The sequence below is a fragment of the Neopsephotus bourkii genome, unplaced genomic scaffold (assembly GCF_033783945.1).
Source record: "Neopsephotus bourkii isolate Nb327-2 ecotype Australia unplaced genomic scaffold, CSIRO-AGI_Nbou_v1 NB_620, whole genome shotgun sequence".
Taxonomy (NCBI): domain Eukaryota; kingdom Metazoa; phylum Chordata; class Aves; order Psittaciformes; family Psittacidae; genus Neopsephotus; species Neopsephotus bourkii.
This window is the reverse complement of record NW_026901120.1, coordinates 293,244-309,067: the sequence shown is the minus strand read 5'-3', so window position 1 is coordinate 309,067 and position 15,824 is coordinate 293,244. Positions and strand designations below refer to the sequence as shown.

The following is a 15,824-nucleotide window of genomic DNA, read 5'->3' as shown; positions in this document are numbered from 1 at the left end:
CCTCTGTGCTGAGCTGGTGTTTCCCTCTCTTGGGGTGACAGATCCTTCACCTGCTGCTGGTCCTCAAGCATCTCAGGGTAGTTTTAAACAAAGGAGCTCTCAAGATGTCACTGTAACAGCAGCGAGGGAACAGTTCCTCTGCTGGGGATGGTATTAATGACTTTACAGCTAAAGCAGCTAAAGGCACATCCTCCTCCCGCCCTGCTCCCTGCCTCCGTGTCTCACTTGAGGGAAACAGCTCAAGTGGAGAAGCGGCTAATGCGGGCACACACCTTTCTTTGATCTTCCTAATGAAAACCCAGACCGTGTTAGGATATGTATTAACTGGCCCAGTATTAAACATGACTTTGCACTGGCTGTGAACAAGGGAAGTGCTGTTACTGCTGGCAGTGTCATCGTTAGCCGTGGTGACCCAATTAATGTGATATGGAACACGACAGCGCTGCTGAACTGAGTATTGAACTCAGAGGTTACTTTGCATGGGCTGTAATTCTCTGGAGCAGATGAGCCCGAGGAGAAGCTGTTTCCCACAGACATCCCCGAAGCTGCAGGATGGAGAGTTTCAGTGGTGATACCAAACGACCTGATTTAAAGTAATGGGGGGAAAAGGCAGATCTGGCTGCTGATAATGAACCTGTCAGTGGGCTAAGGCTGATGTGGCTGTTACACAGCTAAAGGGATTTAGCTGAGATGCTCTAAGGGCTGGAGCTGCTCTGCTCTGGAGCCAGGCTGAGAGAGCTGGGCTGGGGCAGCCTGGAGAAGAGAAGGCTCCTGAAGGGGAGACCTGAGAGCAGCTCCAGTGCCTAAAGGGGCTGCAGGAAACCTGGAGAGGGGCTTGGGACAAGGGCCTGTAGGGACAGGCCAGGGGAATGGCTTGAACCTGCCCGAGGGGAGACTGAGCTGAGCTCTTAGGCAGAAGCTCTTCCCTGTGAGGGTGCTGAGGCACTGGCACAGGGTGCCCAGAGAAGCTGTGGCTGCCCCATCCCTGGCAGTGCTCAAGGCCAGGTTGGACACAGGGGCTTGGAGCAAGCTGCTCCAGGGGAAGGGGTCCCTGCCCAGTGGAGCGGAAACCTCCTCAGTAAATCCTGCACCTCTGCAGGTGAGCAGAGCCCTTCAGCCGGCAGCAGCACAGTCAGTACAGGTACAGGGGAACTGCAGATCAGCCGTGACTGACCAGGGTTGGAGAGGCAAAGGTTAAAACACAGAAGCAAGCCGAGGTCTCGGAGCACTTCAGCAGCTGTGTTAATGGGGAAGCAGCGCAGAGGAGATGCTGGTTCAGAGCTGAAGCAAAGGCAGATGCTGGAGAATGGCTGCAGAGCTGCAGCCGTGCTCTGTGCTGCGGGATGGGGCATTGCTGCGGGATGAAACCCCTCTGTGGACACTCAGTGACTTGTTAAAGGGCCTCATTAGTTAAAGAAATGCAGTTTGATGACATTATCCTGTGTATAAAGGGCAAGCAGGAGGTTTGCTGCTGCATGGGATGCTGTGGCAGCTCAGACTGTGCCAGCAAGGCCAGTGGCCAAGCACTGCTGGGACTCTGCAGATGGTCGGATTTGGGTGCACTCAATCATTTCAGTCACTTCAAGCTGCAGAAGCACATGAAGCAATTCTTTACTTCCAGCTTTTGCTATAGTTTTACTGTCCCCTGGCCATGTCCATTCCCTGCAAGCCAGAGGCACAGGGCACTTGCAAACTGCCTTGCTTGAGGCTTTCCCATCCCACCCATGGTGGGTACTGCAAAATTCAGCATCAAGAAGAGCTGGATCTTGAAATACATGGTTAGCCCGGGTAGAAACAGGAAAAAGAAACCCATTAACTACTCACTGCTGGCCCTAGGATCCTATTTATGTGATAATCTCTAATAGGGGATGAAGAACCCTGCATAAGAGGTCTCCACCCTGGAACTAAGCTTTTAAGACCAGGGAAGCCCATCAGCCAAGGAGCACATAGAGCATCACACCAACACCACCCTGGGGAGCCTGGGTACAAACCCCATGGAGCAGCCTGACCCTGGCAGCTTGGACAACAACTGACAGTGCCCTGAGCAAACCCCATCCCGCCTGGCCGGAGCAGCAGGAGGACACACGGAGCCGAACCCGCTCGCCCAGGAGCACCCCAGCAGGAGGAGATGCTGATACACACCTGCACGGGCCGCACCAGTCCGTTTGTTGGTTGAGGCCAAAGCGAGCTCTGCATTTCTTAGGAGAGGCAGGATCTGAACACAGAAGCATGCGTGGCGGAGAATGGGCAAGGCAGAGGCACAAAGAGGAGGAGGAGCAGGAGGAAGAAAAGAGGCAACATCATTTTAGCCACTTGAACACACGACTCCCAGACTACAACCCATGTTCCTGTAACAGAATGGAGCCAGCACCAACCTCTCCTGGAAAAAAAGGGATTTTTAGGCAGTATCAGTGATCAGTGCTGGCAGCTGGGGAAGGAGGCTTGGGAAACGGCCTCAGCTGTGGGAATATGGGCAACTGCAGGCTCTTCACATTTCTGAAGTCTGGAAAAGCTTCCAGATCCCAGAGGTGCTCCCAGCCCCCTGTGTCTGCATCCTTACCTGTTCCCTGCCTTTCCAGCAGTGACTAAATGGGGCTGCCAGTGAGCTCAGACTGTGCATGGAAAAGAAGAGGAGGAAACATTGCAGAAGCAGGCTGAAAGCAGAGTTAGCGCCAAGGAGACCCAGACATGGGTTATTCTACTGCTCTGCCCCCCACCATTCCCCTTCCAGTTTTAATGGAAAAGCTATTTTCCATGTCCTTTCCTAAAGTGTGGCGGTTTTACTGTATAATTATAGGGCTCATCATGGTTTTCTCTAGTGCTGTAAATGGGATTTGATCAGCACATGTCAGTGATCATTTGATCAGTGCTGGACTCATGCTCCCTGTTTCGGCCACCACCAGCGTCCTGTTGTGTACAGCCAGCAGCTGGGTTTCAGTCCACAACAGGTGAAATGATCATTTCACAGGCAAGCCATAGAGATGGATACTACCCATGTTCTCATTCAAACTTCTCTATGGAAAAGTCACAGAAACGTTAATTTGCTGCATCTTAAAACCCAAATACATGCGTATTTCTTTAGTTAACTTGGGAGAATAAAAGGCAACATGGTAAAACATGACAACTGCTTTGGATTATCCCCTGTGAGGGGGTACTGAAGCCACACACATTTACCTGAGTTGGAATCTTGCTGCTTTTCCCGTGTTCGTCTCTTCTTTTTCCCCTAGGGAATCAAAGGAAAGGCTGTCAGGCCATGCTCTGAACCGAGGGTGCTGCACATGGGTTTTGGGGCTGGACTGGGTTGCTGGGGAAAGCTGCTGCTGCCTTTAATGTGGTGCCTTACACCCAAACAGGAATTGCTCCATAGCATAACCAGGAGGAGCGTTCCACATTTCCAATGGGAAAGAAAGCTTTGGGAAATCCCCAGAAATTAACATTTAAATACTGCTTCTCTATTTCAGTCTTTGTGCAGCTCTGGACCCATCTCTCATTCTTCTTGCTCCCCTCACTAACAAGAAACCCCAAACTGCCTCTGATTCACAACACACAACAACTCCCCTCATCTCCTCATGAGCTTATCACGAGGGCAGAGCAGCACAGGAGCAAATCTGGCCTGTGTGGAGCAGGCAGCTCGCAGGGCTGCCTTTGACCTCTGACTCTGTCTATGACTTCTTGTGGTTTGAGTGAAGGTGGAAAGCTCTGAGCTGCGGTGAGCTTTTTCTTCAGTGTGGGAGCAACTGTATTTCCTGCCTGATATCCGCATCGTGTGCTGCACAAGTGACCTACATTCCTCCTCCTCCTTCCTGCTCGAGCTCCAGAGAGAAAAGCATCTCTTATGACAACCACAAGACTCGAAGCAGCTTCTTGCCAGTGCTGGCAGAGCCAATGGGCACCTCTGGAGCCCACCATCCTCTGGATGCATCTTCTGGAGCAAGGAACCAGCCCTTGCCAAATGAAGGATGCTACAGGATGGAGATTTCTATGGAGAGTGTACTTCATCTTGGAGGATGATGGTGCCTTGCTCTCATGATGCTGCTGCCCTTCAGATGTGGCCACATTTGGTGCTGCTCTAAGGGCAGCTCTGGAGGGCAGCAGCATCCAGCACTGATCCTGCAAAGCTGCATACGGATGCTGAGCTCCTGCTCTGTGCTTGTAAGGAGGCAGGGACATTGTGCTGCTGCAGGGAAATGCAAACTAGGGGTGTCCCATCACCTATGCTCTTTCTGCATCATCTCTGCCCTGTTTTTGGGGTGGTTTTGGCATTACTGGGGACAGGCAGGTTGCTTGGCAAACCCCAGTTGTCAGCTCCCCACCCCGGGTCATTGCAGCCCATGCCATAGGGAGGGGACCCGAGCAGAGCAGCCACTCACGTAGTTGTCCCTGGCAGACCAGCCGGGGTAGAGCTGCATGTGGAGCTGCCGTTCCTTGCGAGCCAGTTCATAGTACTTGGCCTGCTCCTCCCGGGACAGCGCGTGCCACTGCAAGGACAAGTGACAGTGAGATACGGCCCCACTGTCCCCCCCCTTGCCCATCCCACCACGGCCACCCCGCTCCGGACCACAACTGACTCCATGTGTTTAAGGGATAAGAGCAGCTGGTTTTGAAAGCAAGATGATTGCTATGGGCTTAAGAGCAGCTGCAAGGGATGGGGATGCTGCACTGGGGTGATGGTGCTGAGCCCCCACGTCCTTACCCTCCGCCCCAGGATCTGGTTGATGGCGGCGCTCTCTTTCAGGGTGCACTCGGCAATGACTTTCGCCCGCATTTCTTTCATATACAACATGAAAGCATTCAGGGGCTTCTTGATAGTGGGCTTCTTGGCTTCCTTCTCTCTCTTTGGTTCTGGTTGAGGTTTCCTTGGTAGGACCAAAGGAAGAGTTGTGAGCATCAGGTGCCTCCAGCCTGGCTGCCTGCTGGCACCAAGCTCTAAAGACCCAACACCAAACCAACCCGATGGGGGGACCTGAGATCTGCACCCTGGACACGTGCTGCTGCCTGATGCAGGCAGAGCTCAGTGTTCATCCACCCTCCTCCCCATGCAAGCATTAACAGTGATAAATTAAATGGGTATTAAAGCATTAATGCTGTTGAGCCCTGCTGGCTCAACTTCCAGCTTCTCAGGGGAGAGCTTCTAACAGTATTCCAGTAACTAAAAAGGGCTGACAAGAAACCTGGAGAGGGGCCTGGGACAAGGGCCTGTAGGGACAGGCCAAGGGGAATGGCTTGAACCTGCCCGAGGGGAGACTGAGCTGAGCTCTTAGGCTCTTCCCTGTGAGGGTGCTGAGGCGCTGGCACAGGGTGCCCAGAGAAGCTGTGGCTGCCCCATCCCTGGCAGTGCTCAAGGCCAGGTTGGACACAGGGGCTTGGAGCAAGCTGCTCCAGTGGAAGGGGTCCCTGCCCGTGGCAGGGGTTGGAGCTGGAGGAGCTTTAAGGTCCCTTCAACCCAAACCATGCCTCTATGAACTCACATGTTCCGGTCATAGTGCTCCATCTCTTGCTTGCCGGAGTGGGGCACGATGGCGGGGTGCGGGATGCCGGTGGTGTGCATGCCAGAGCCCAGCATCAGCGGGTGAGTGAACCTGCAAGAGAGAGCGGATGAGCCGGCTGGGAGGGCTGCGCTGGGGATGCTGGGGATGCTGGGGCAGCCGGAGCGGTGTCTCACGAGCTGGCACTCTGACGAGGCAGAAGCAGACGGGAAAGCAAAGGACATGGAAAGCAAACCCGTGAGTGCTGCGGTGCTGGTGCGGGGCAGGCAGCTGCCCAGCAGCCCTGGGTTGCCCCCACTGCTGGAATGGGGCTGGAAAGAGTCTGGGTGCTGCCATGAGGAAACCAGCCTGATCAGGAGCCAGCCCCACTGAGATCAAGGGTGCTTTCAACCAGTGGTTTCAGCTACTCAGATCTCTGTTGTTGCAATATCTCATGAGCGCTGCAGAAAGGAACAACAAACTCAACCCAGCTTTGGATGGGAGAGATTAGGACCACCCTGCACCTTTCTTTTAACAGAAGTAGCATGAGTCTGAACATGAACCGAACTGCAACTCTAGGAGGTGCACCTTCCCCAAGCAAGGCTCTCCACCAACACTCTGAGATCACGAGAGGTCTCGCTAGCTTTCAGGCTTCATTAGCTCCCTCGAGAGTCTCAGAGGGTAAAGCCAGCGCAGCCAGCTTTGCCAAGCTTGCCACGCTATGACTGCAGCTTGAGATGGCAGAATTGCCCATGGGAGATGAACTGTTCGTTAGATATGCTGGCACGGAAAGAAAAGCTGTTTAATTGACTCCACCAGCACAATCTGATCCTTATCTGACCAGGTGTACTTTCAGGGCTGCAGCAGGGCTGCAAAACCCATCCCAAATCCTGCAAGCAGGAGCTCCCGTGCTGGGCTCAGGAGGCTGATGGCCTCCAAAGGGAACCGTTAGCTCCTTTCTAGCCTTCATCATCAAGGCTGGGCAAAGCGATGCACCAGTGAGTAAGGAGTGCTGGCAGCATCCCTCACCTCTGCTGCAGGGCTACGGGGTTGCCTGGATCCAGGGATGCATGGATGGAGGTTTTTGCATGGCTAAGGGCTTGCATGGTTTTCCTGTGGGAAACCTCTGCTAATGGCTCTTCAGGACAACACAAAGCAGAAGCAAAAGCTGCTGTGTGAGCACATGTGGTGTGCACAGGCATCCCTAGTGCTGCTCACTGGGCCATCGCTGGGCTCTGGGTGTATTTACAGAGGGCAGTATTTGGTCCTGGGTGACCACAAACTCGCAGTATGAATGGTGCTGTGCTACGTGGCTCAACCCACCCACTATTCAAGGCAGGTTGTGCTGCAGGGCCACGTCCTTGCAGGGAAAGGCAAGGCAGAGACAGGGCCATCTCCTGCTGACCCCTTCCCATGTGCAGGGTCCAGCCCATGCTCATTGCCTGATGATGGGATGGGGAAAGTAGAAGCTGCACTTCAGTCTCAGAGAGCTGACTTGTGCTGATGGGGGGCAGCAGATCACTGCCTGCTGCCTGTCCTGCTTCAAAGGCTGAGAGCAAGTAACACAGATCAGTCCCCACAGAGCAAAACTCAGTGGTGTGGCAGCAGGGGTATGTTCAGGATTAGGATTGTGACAAGGAGCAGTGGATTTCACCCCATTTTCCCAATGCTGAGCTGCTTTGGTTTGACTTGTGCTGATTAAACCTCAGTCACTGTGCATCCTCCTGGGATGCTCCGTGTTCCCCTGCGCACCCTTTGGACCAGACAATGCCTAAAACCTCCTTCTCTTCCCATGGCTGCCACGGGAAGCTGCTGCAAGCTCCATTGCACACACTGCAAGCTGCGAGCGGGGCCGAGCTGCTGCCCTGTCTCACACAGCTCATACTCACCTGGAGAAAGAAGCCCCAGCAGAAAGCGCTGACGAATACGGCTGCCTAAATCCACATGACGGGAGCGGATAGACAGACTGGCTCTGCCTGGGATCGGGAAGAAAGAGTCTATAAAGTATCCACAGCTACGGGGTGTCTCCTAAAGATTCTCTTTGCTAAGGCGACTTGGAGCACCGATGCCCCAGCTCTGCCTGGCGGGATGCTCCTGGTGTCCCCTGGGCTTTAAGGGGCAGGATTTGGGCTTTATTTTGGGAGTAGCTGGACCTCCCTGCAAAGCTTGGATCCAGGTGACCCCCCTCTGTCCCTGATGCAGTAACTGCAGCACTGAGCTTATCCTGTTAACATGCAAAATGCAGCAGTGTGCTGAAGGATTAGGACATGTGGCTATCATACAGAAGGAGCTGCTTAAAGAGCACAGTTAGACCAAAAACCCTAAAGCGTGGTCAGAGCCTCTCTCTGTGTGATGCACAAGAGACTGCATGGTCATGGGCTGCACTGGGAGGATGCCCAAGGACAGGAACGGACAGTAAGCACCTTGCCCGTGCTTTATAAAAGCTCTGGTTTCCCCAGCGCATCACTTTAAGGATGCCCATCATTTTAAAACACACCAAAACCTCAGTCCTACCTTTCTTTTCAAAGCCATTTCATACTGGGGACCAGGCATGTACCAGACTGGAGCTGGGAATTATTCCTGAGGTAGTCAAATAACTATGCAGGAAGTTCCTTGTTGTTCCCAGCAAGGGATCCCCCCTTGTTTTCATATGGAGATAGCTCAAAAACACCCAGGCTTGTTCTGCAAACCTGACAGAAGATGCTCCCAGCCTAAAACTGTGCATGGAAACTGGGGTGCCCAAGGAGGGCACGATGGGGTGCTTAAATCCATGCTGCTGCTCATGCTCCCTCCAGCCAGCCTGCATGAAGCTGTGCTTAAGACCAGCATCAGCTATTTTCAGCTCTAACAAGCAATAAAGAAAAGCCCATTATCATTAAGTGCAGTGCCTTGCAACGAGCTCCTGGATGCCAGGGATTTTTCAGGGCTAAAGATAGTTTCTGCCCTGCAGAGGAATAACGACAGGCCCTTGAGCTTTGCTGGGGAGGAGGGTTTCTGTTTGTGCTGCTCCGGGGGCTGCTGTGTCGTGGCTTGAGTGGATCTGTGTGCAGGAAAGGCTGTGTTTACACCCTGCCAGGCAGAAGCCCTCTCCCACCCCTTAGATGTCGGCGGGTATAAACACCCCAACAAACAGCTAAGTGCTGCCCTGCATCAGGAAGCTGAAATACCCTTTGAAGTCAAAGGCGGCTGCCCCAGGGCTGAGAAAACACTCGGAGCTCATCCAGAAGCGACACACGGTACTGCAGAGCTGGGATGCAGGGATAGAAAAGGGCGCTGGCGGCTTCATCCAGCCTGAGTCTGACGTGCAAATGAATGCAAGGGCTAAACCAGTCCCTAATGGTTGGGAATGGGCAATTAGGGCTGTGTCACCCGGTGATGGGAGGGGGAAAAGACACGGGATGGGCATGGAAGGGCTGCAGTGGCATTGGCACTGCTTGGAGCGGGTGAGGGACACGGTTCACAGGCTCCTGGGTGATGTTTGCTGCCAGGCTCCCGTGAGCAAAACTCACTTGACTGGACTTGGAGGCTTTTATCTGACTGTCATCCCAGGTAATTACAGAGGGTGACTGCAGCTCCTCCTCCTGAGCACCCAGTGAGAGCAAGCCCCATTTCTGAGCAGATCCTGGAGGAAAAGCTGCTTCCTGCACATGGCACCGGCTAAAGCATCCCCAGCACAACCATCCCGCACTCAGCCCCTGCTGCCTGCTGCCTGGGGGTCAGTGCTGCCACAACCCTTCTATGCTTTGGTGCTTCTGCACCCAACCACAGTGAGCCTCAGCTGAGCACTGGGCACATCGGGAGTGGTCTGGGGGCTCTCTCCGTAACTCTGGGGCAGGCAAAGGGGTAAGCAAAGGCTCTGTTATAGACACGTGTGCTTTGAGGTGCTGCTCTCTGCTCCACCAGGCCGTTGGCTGCTTTACTCTATCTGCTCTATTAGTCACTTCTGACCGTGTCTGACGAGGTTGCTTGAGGATGCCAAACCCCTGCAATGCTAGAGTAGCTCTCAGCAATGCACAACCCCTCTCACACCAAGCAACCAACCTGTGCAAACCAGGCTTCCTTCCCAGGGCTGCCCCCAACAGCATCCCACCCCACGAGTGGACCTTGCATTTGGTAAACAGGCTCCTTCCTCACCCCCAACTCTTGCTTTCATGTTACAGCACAGTCACCCCAGTACTTGTTTTTCCTGAGGATGAATCACATTATGTGAGGAGTTAAATCATCGCCCAAGAGCAGCAGATTTAGCACAGAAGGCAAAATGTAATCTCTTTGAAGCCAAGCTCTGTATCAAAGGCCTCAGCCTCTGTTTCCTTGTGGTTAAATATCTGGAACATGAGATTCACAAACAAACCAAACCAAAAAGCTAACATTTTACGTTGTGTTTTAATACGCTTCACTTCTCCCATTCTGCAATACCTGCTTGTACCTGGAGGTCTCTGCTGGGCCTTGCTGGGGATCTGCCTGCCCCACAGTCACCCTCTCCATATTCTCCCCCTGTCCTGGCCACCCCAAATCCCTGCCTGCAGCCACCAGGCTCCCCATGAGCCTCTACAAGGCCCCTGTGTCACTGATGGGCATGAAAATTCACCTGAAGAGTAACCAGACCAGCTCCCTCCATGTCCTTACCATCACGGTGACAAAAGCCAGGGGCAATGACCACAGAGCACAAACTGACGCATTTTTAACTCATGTCCCTGGGGCAGGTTTCTCAACGGGCTCTGCTTTGTGGGATGCTCCCCTGTGTGTTAGACCCTGAGAAGCACTGTGGCTGAGCGGATGGAGCATCCCACTGGATTACCCTGTGCCAGTGGCATGCTCAGGGAGAGCACTGTGCTGAAAGCCCCAGTGAGGAGAAAATTACCTCCTACGCAAAAAGAGAGGCTTTTGTGTGATTAAGAGAGGTGGGAAGAAAGCTCTCCCTGGGTTTCCTAATCCGCACAGGCAGATAGATGTAAGGCAGGAGACAGTTCTGAATCAGGCAGGTTGTAACCCTGCTTCAAGCATACTCCAGCTGGGAGAAAGCCTTGAGCCTCTCCAGAGATGTCTTTAAACCAACTCTAAATCCTGCTCCCCGCCATGCAGCATACGGGAGGGATGGAGCCGGGTGAAAGCACCATGGAGGTTACAGAGACTGGCTGCACGTTTGTTCCTTGCATGGAGCAGCCAGTGGGGCTGGGGCTGAGCCCCCACACTCACCATCCCATCGACGGCGTGATCTGCCCGACTCCACCGGGAGGGAGGGGGTAGAATCCGGGGATGTCTGAGGTCTGGGATGGACGGTGCACTCCTGGAAGAAGGGAGAAGGGAAAAGGAGGTGAGTTGGACCCAGCACCATGCACCCCAGCTGACCCAAACAGCTCCCGACCCCCTGACTGCTCCATCTACAGGCACTCGTGGGCAGCAAGGAATGCATGTGAAATAGGTGTCTGCAAGCAGCAGGGTATTGTAATTGCCCTTTTTATTGCTGTGGTTCTCTCTGGGGGGATGTGGTGGGTCATCTGTGTTGATGCAGAATCATGAACACTCACAACGTGATGGAGAAGGCAGGTTTGCTCCTGCACAAGCAGCATCCCTGCTCCGGGCTACCCTGAAGCCAAGAAGCAGCTTGCTTTGGTAAGGATTTGATGGACTCCAGACATCCCTGTGCCCTTCCAGAGTGCCTCTTCAGGGCATAACTGATGGTCAAAGTCACTCCTACACCCCTTTCAGTCATCACCTTCCTTCCCATCAAGCATCCCTAGGCCCCCCAGGAGTGGCCAGTGGGGATGCTCCAGCAGCATCTCTGCTATCTTGATACTAAACCGTAAGTCCTTGCTCAAAGCAATCATTTCAGGGGCTCTGTGGGTGCCAAGGAAGAGTGGAGGTGGGTACGGTGCCAGCTGGGAATTCACCCTTCACACGGGGAATCCCTGTGTGATCTTCAAAGCTGCTGACACAGGTGGCACAGCCAGAGGAGACAGCCACAGCTCCTATTTGGACTTGAGAACAGCCTGGGGGCTGCGGGTGGGACTCAGACAACCAGCAAAGGAGCCTCCAGATAAGCACCAGACTGGAAACAGGAGCTGAGCTCTGCTGCAGCACCCTGTAATGCTGGCAGCTACAGAGCCTCTGAGCAAATAGCATATACAGAGACTGTCCAGCAGCTGTCCTGAGCAATAAATGCATTGGATAAATGGGTGAGTAGCTGCAAGCAGTTTAAGCCTGGATTATTCTCCTGGGTGTATTAATGATAAATTACGATTTAGGAATGACACCAGCAGATTCCAAGCATCTTATTAGGAGGCAACAAAAATAAATATATAACCAAATTGAAAGGACGATGAATAGTACGAGATTTATGTAGAGCTGTGCTCAAGTGGGATGCAGCAGCCCACTGCAGGTCAGACAAATCCAGCCTCCACATTAGGCAGCTGCCAGGATTTCCTGGGATTTGCACCTCCAACAAGTTGTGTGAGCCAGAGCACCAGTTCTTCTCGCTGGCCCAGTGGCTGGGCACCAGCCACTGACTCAGAAGATCCTGCTTGTACTTCCTTGTCTGCGTGTCCTTGGGCTACTGTGAAATACTTTAAAGGGATGCTGTGAGAATGAGTAGATGGCGACTCACAAGCGCTTGCACTGGCTGATAATGGCAGGTATTTCAGGGATGAAAACAGATGGGGCACATCCAGGATGAGTGGGGAAGGAAACCTTCAACCCAGCAGTGCAGGGATGGGGCATGCAAAGTTAGCAAGCTGCACCCCAGAGGTAGGTCTCAGCTGAGGATGATGGTCTGAACCTCTTCACAAACAGGACTGGGGATGTCTCTGGGATGGACAGACTCCCCCTGCCACTGTAAATGTACAGGGTAAACAGGAAAGGGGAGACTGGAACGAAAACCAGGATGTACCTGGGTATCTCTTACACTGGACTTAAATCCTCCCCAACAGCATCCCTGATGAGTCCAGGACATGATCTCTGTGTTCAGACCAGGGATAATTCAGCCCATCCTCCAGCCAGGAGCATCCTCAATCCCCACTGTTTTATCAGTGATATTAACTCATTGAAGCTGATTATCTCTGGGATAGTTTGGATCCAAACTTTTGCCTTTGCCCAAATCACAGCTGTTCACTTTACGCCTCTGTTTTCACACTGATTTCTGGGCTGTGATGGACCCTGAACCCCTTCCTGAATGTAGTCTGACACAAACCCATGAATTCACTTGCTTTCACATGAAACCAAGTCCGAGTTTGTGCAGAAACCTGGGTAATCTGAACAGATGTTGAAAGATCCTGTTGCACTAATGTAAGGTTAAGTTTGATTTTACGCTCAGCTTGCCAGTAACCCACGAAGAACAATGGGCTGGGGTGAATTCCTGTGTACATACCTATAATTCACAGTGCAGGGTTTAACCTCGACCTGCTGTACTTTCCTTTGCAGCCTCACGAGCCAACTGACGTGTCCTGCACTCACACAGGAACCCAAAGAGCCAAACTGAGTGACAACCACATAACGTGTGGCTATGGACACACACATGTACCAATCCAGTCAGCTATCAGACAGCCATCCTATTTAGTCAAAATATTTCCTGTTTCAAGCATTTATTCTCTCAAAATGACAACCTGACAACAGTTTGGGTATGAGTCAAAGGAAAGATTACTTTCCATTTTCTGGTTGACTCTTACGCATCATCTCGCAGGCCCTGGTCTGGGCCCAAGCTACAGGACGGCTTGCACAGAGAACTGAGCACATTTGATCAGCAGGGTTGGGGTTTCTGATGTCAAACTCCTCCTGACCACGATTACAAAGCATTGCCAATGAGCTAAATAAACTCCTACGGCTGAGCACTGCCCCAGCTCACCAAAGCTCTTGTCTTCTCCCATTGATTTGGGAGCAGGAAGGTGACAGCCTTGGTCTCAGTGGTCCCCAGCCCTGTTCCCCTCCCATCACGCAGGTCCCCAGTGGTGCCATTACCTTGCTTCTGGTTGATGTCAGCGGGCAAGTGGGGCGAGTGGGAGCCGTGGCTGAAATGGTCGTTGCTGTAAGGGATGAGCGGGGTGAGCGGGTGGACGCCGTGCGATGGCTGCACAACAGGAACCTTGTTGGACTGCAAGACACAAGGAGGGAGAGGGCTCAGAAGCTGTCAGGCTCCGTGGGCAAGGAGGGACAGAGCCCTCTGCAGTCCTCTTGTTACAAGTGAGGCTGGGAGTTACGGTAAGTCCCCAGTGACTCCCCAGGACAAGGCAGAGAATGAATGGTCTTGCCCACCTAAATAAACACCAGAGCTTCCTGCAAGAAAAACCCACAAATGAAGCAATGACAGCAGCTGAACACAACTGCATGGGTAGGGGGAAACCAGCTCCAATCATAGAATCATGGAATTATGGAATGGTTTGGGTTGGAAGGGACCTTAAAGCTCCTCCAGCTCCAACCCCTGCCACAGGCAGGGACCCCTTCCACTGGAGCAGCTTGCTCCAAGCCCCTGTGTCCAACCTGGCCTTGAGCACTGCCAGGGATGGGGCAGCCACAGCTTCTCTGGGCACCCTGTGCCAGCGCCTCAGCACCCTCACAGGGAAGAGCTTCTGCCTAAGAGCTCAGCTCAGTCTCCCCTCGGGCAGGTTCAAGCCATTCCCCTTGTCCAAACATTTCCAGTATCTTTTATTCAGAAGTAATGCTGCAAGCATGGTCCCCAATGCACTGCTCTTGTTTTCATCCTTGTGCTACCACAGGGTCTAAATCTGACTTTCACATCCTGCACATTCACTCTGAAAGACTTTCCTAACTGGGACTGGGAGATCCATGCTGAGGGCAATGCCTTTGAGAATGGGACGTGGTGACACTTGGGATGAAATCCCCGTGGGTCCAAGCTCTGGGAGGAGGACTGGAGGGAGCTGAAGCAGGGCTGGGGATGCAACAAACCCCCTTGTAGTTACTCCTGGTCACACACAGCGAGGCCATTGGATGCCAACATCATTTCAAAAGGTGCTTTTTGGTGAACACAGTGGGGAGTATTCCTGTGTGTTGGAGCAGAGGGGGGAACTGTTCAACAGAGCTGTAAGGAAAACACACACACACACATGCACATGCACACACACACACTGCTGCCTCTGCCAGCCTCCTCGCCTCCAGCGTCTCAAGCTGCTCCCTACATGCCCGGTTTCGCCCATGGTTGCCTTTAAACCCAAACTGGCTTTGCCTTGGTGGTGGAATGTTAGGATTTGTCCCAGATACATCCAGAAAGAGAAACAGGACAGACAGCACCCCAAAATGGGGAGAAAATGAGCACGGACCAGGTACAACAGCTCTGCAGGGGCTGCGGGTATTGCTGGCCTGACTTCTTGTGTCCCACCAGGACATCTACAGCTGATGTGCTGTGTGGCTTTTGGCAAGTCATTTGTGATCTATAAAAGGAAGACTGAGGAAAACGTGGGCCCTTTCTGGAAGGAAATGAGAGGCCTGGTTACCTCAGAGAAGGCTGAGTTACTCAATGACCTTTCTGCCTCAGTCTTCCCCAGCAAGAGCTCCAGCCACACTGCCCAAGTTACAGGAGGCAAAGGCAGGGACTGGGAGAATGGAGAACAGCCCCTCTCTAAGAGACCATGTTTGAGAACATCTAAGGAACCTGAGGTGCACAAGTCCATGGGACATGACAAGATGTATCCGTGGGTCCTGAGGGAACTGGTGGATGCATTTGCTAAGCCGCTGTCCATCGTATCTGAGAAGCTGTAGCACATGGAAACTAAGGATGTGACTGACTGGTGACATCCAACCCAAACCATTCTATGATCTACCTGGACCTGTGCAACGTGTTTGACACTGTCCCGCATGACATCCTTGTCTCTAAACTGGAGAGACATGGATATGATGGATGGACCACTCAGCGGATAAGGAATTGGCTGGATGACTGCACTCAGAGACCTGCAGTGAGCAGCTCTGTGTCCAAGTGGAGACCAGTGGCAAGTGGTTCTGTGACCTCTGGGCTTGATTCAGGGGTGCCTTTCACTTTGGTAGTGATTCTGCTCAGGCACAGTGAGCACACAATGCCAGTTGGCTTTGGTGAAGGGGAGCAGCCAGAGCTGATGGCCCTGGAGGACCTGTCCTGGACCTCTCCTGGCTGCTCTGAGTTGGTTGCACAGCAGCCCAAGAGCCCTGGGCAAGTCCTATGTTTTGCATCCCTACTCCAAGGAGGAAACCCATGAAGCAGAAAGGAACACAGAGCGATGGAGATGCTGCTTTACATCTGTCTATCCCACAAAGGCTGCTCATGCAAATAAAAACCAAGAGGCACGAAGGTTTGCATTTAACAATGTCTGAAAACCCTAATCCCTGATGCTTACCAGGTGTAGATTTAAAGCATACAGTGGGATACTGGGAATGTGACTC

The 15,824-nt window shown here is 52.9% G+C and overlaps 2 protein-coding genes across 8 annotated transcripts in view; both read right to left on the bottom strand.

Annotated features, from left to right (window-relative positions):
- JADE2 (jade family PHD finger 2) overlaps positions 1–15,824 on the bottom strand; it is a 444,935-nt gene that overhangs the window by 195,876 nt on the left and 233,235 nt on the right. The gene's annotated exons all lie outside the window — the stretch shown is intronic.
- TCF7 (transcription factor 7) overlaps positions 1–15,824 on the bottom strand; it is a 62,891-nt gene that overhangs the window by 1,235 nt on the left and 45,832 nt on the right. For 2 of the 7 annotated variants that reach the window (XM_061352003.1, XM_061352007.1), the window contains exons 4-11: positions 13,416–13,548; positions 10,662–10,752; positions 7,355–7,441; positions 5,469–5,579; positions 4,694–4,856; positions 4,371–4,478; positions 3,175–3,223; positions 2,143–2,215 (exon numbers count right to left, since the gene is read on the bottom strand). In XM_061352003.1, coding sequence (XP_061207987.1) covers positions 2,143–2,215; positions 3,175–3,223; positions 4,371–4,478; positions 4,694–4,856; positions 5,469–5,579; positions 7,355–7,441; positions 10,662–10,752; positions 13,416–13,548 — 815 coding nt within the window. Of the gene's footprint in view, positions 1–1,522; positions 1,587–2,142; positions 2,216–3,174; positions 3,224–4,370; positions 4,479–4,693; positions 4,857–5,468; positions 5,580–7,354; positions 7,442–10,661; positions 10,753–13,415; positions 13,549–15,824 lie in introns of those variants that run through there. The other 5 variants (XM_061352008.1, XM_061352006.1, XM_061352005.1 and 2 more) reach the window with 4 other exon arrangements.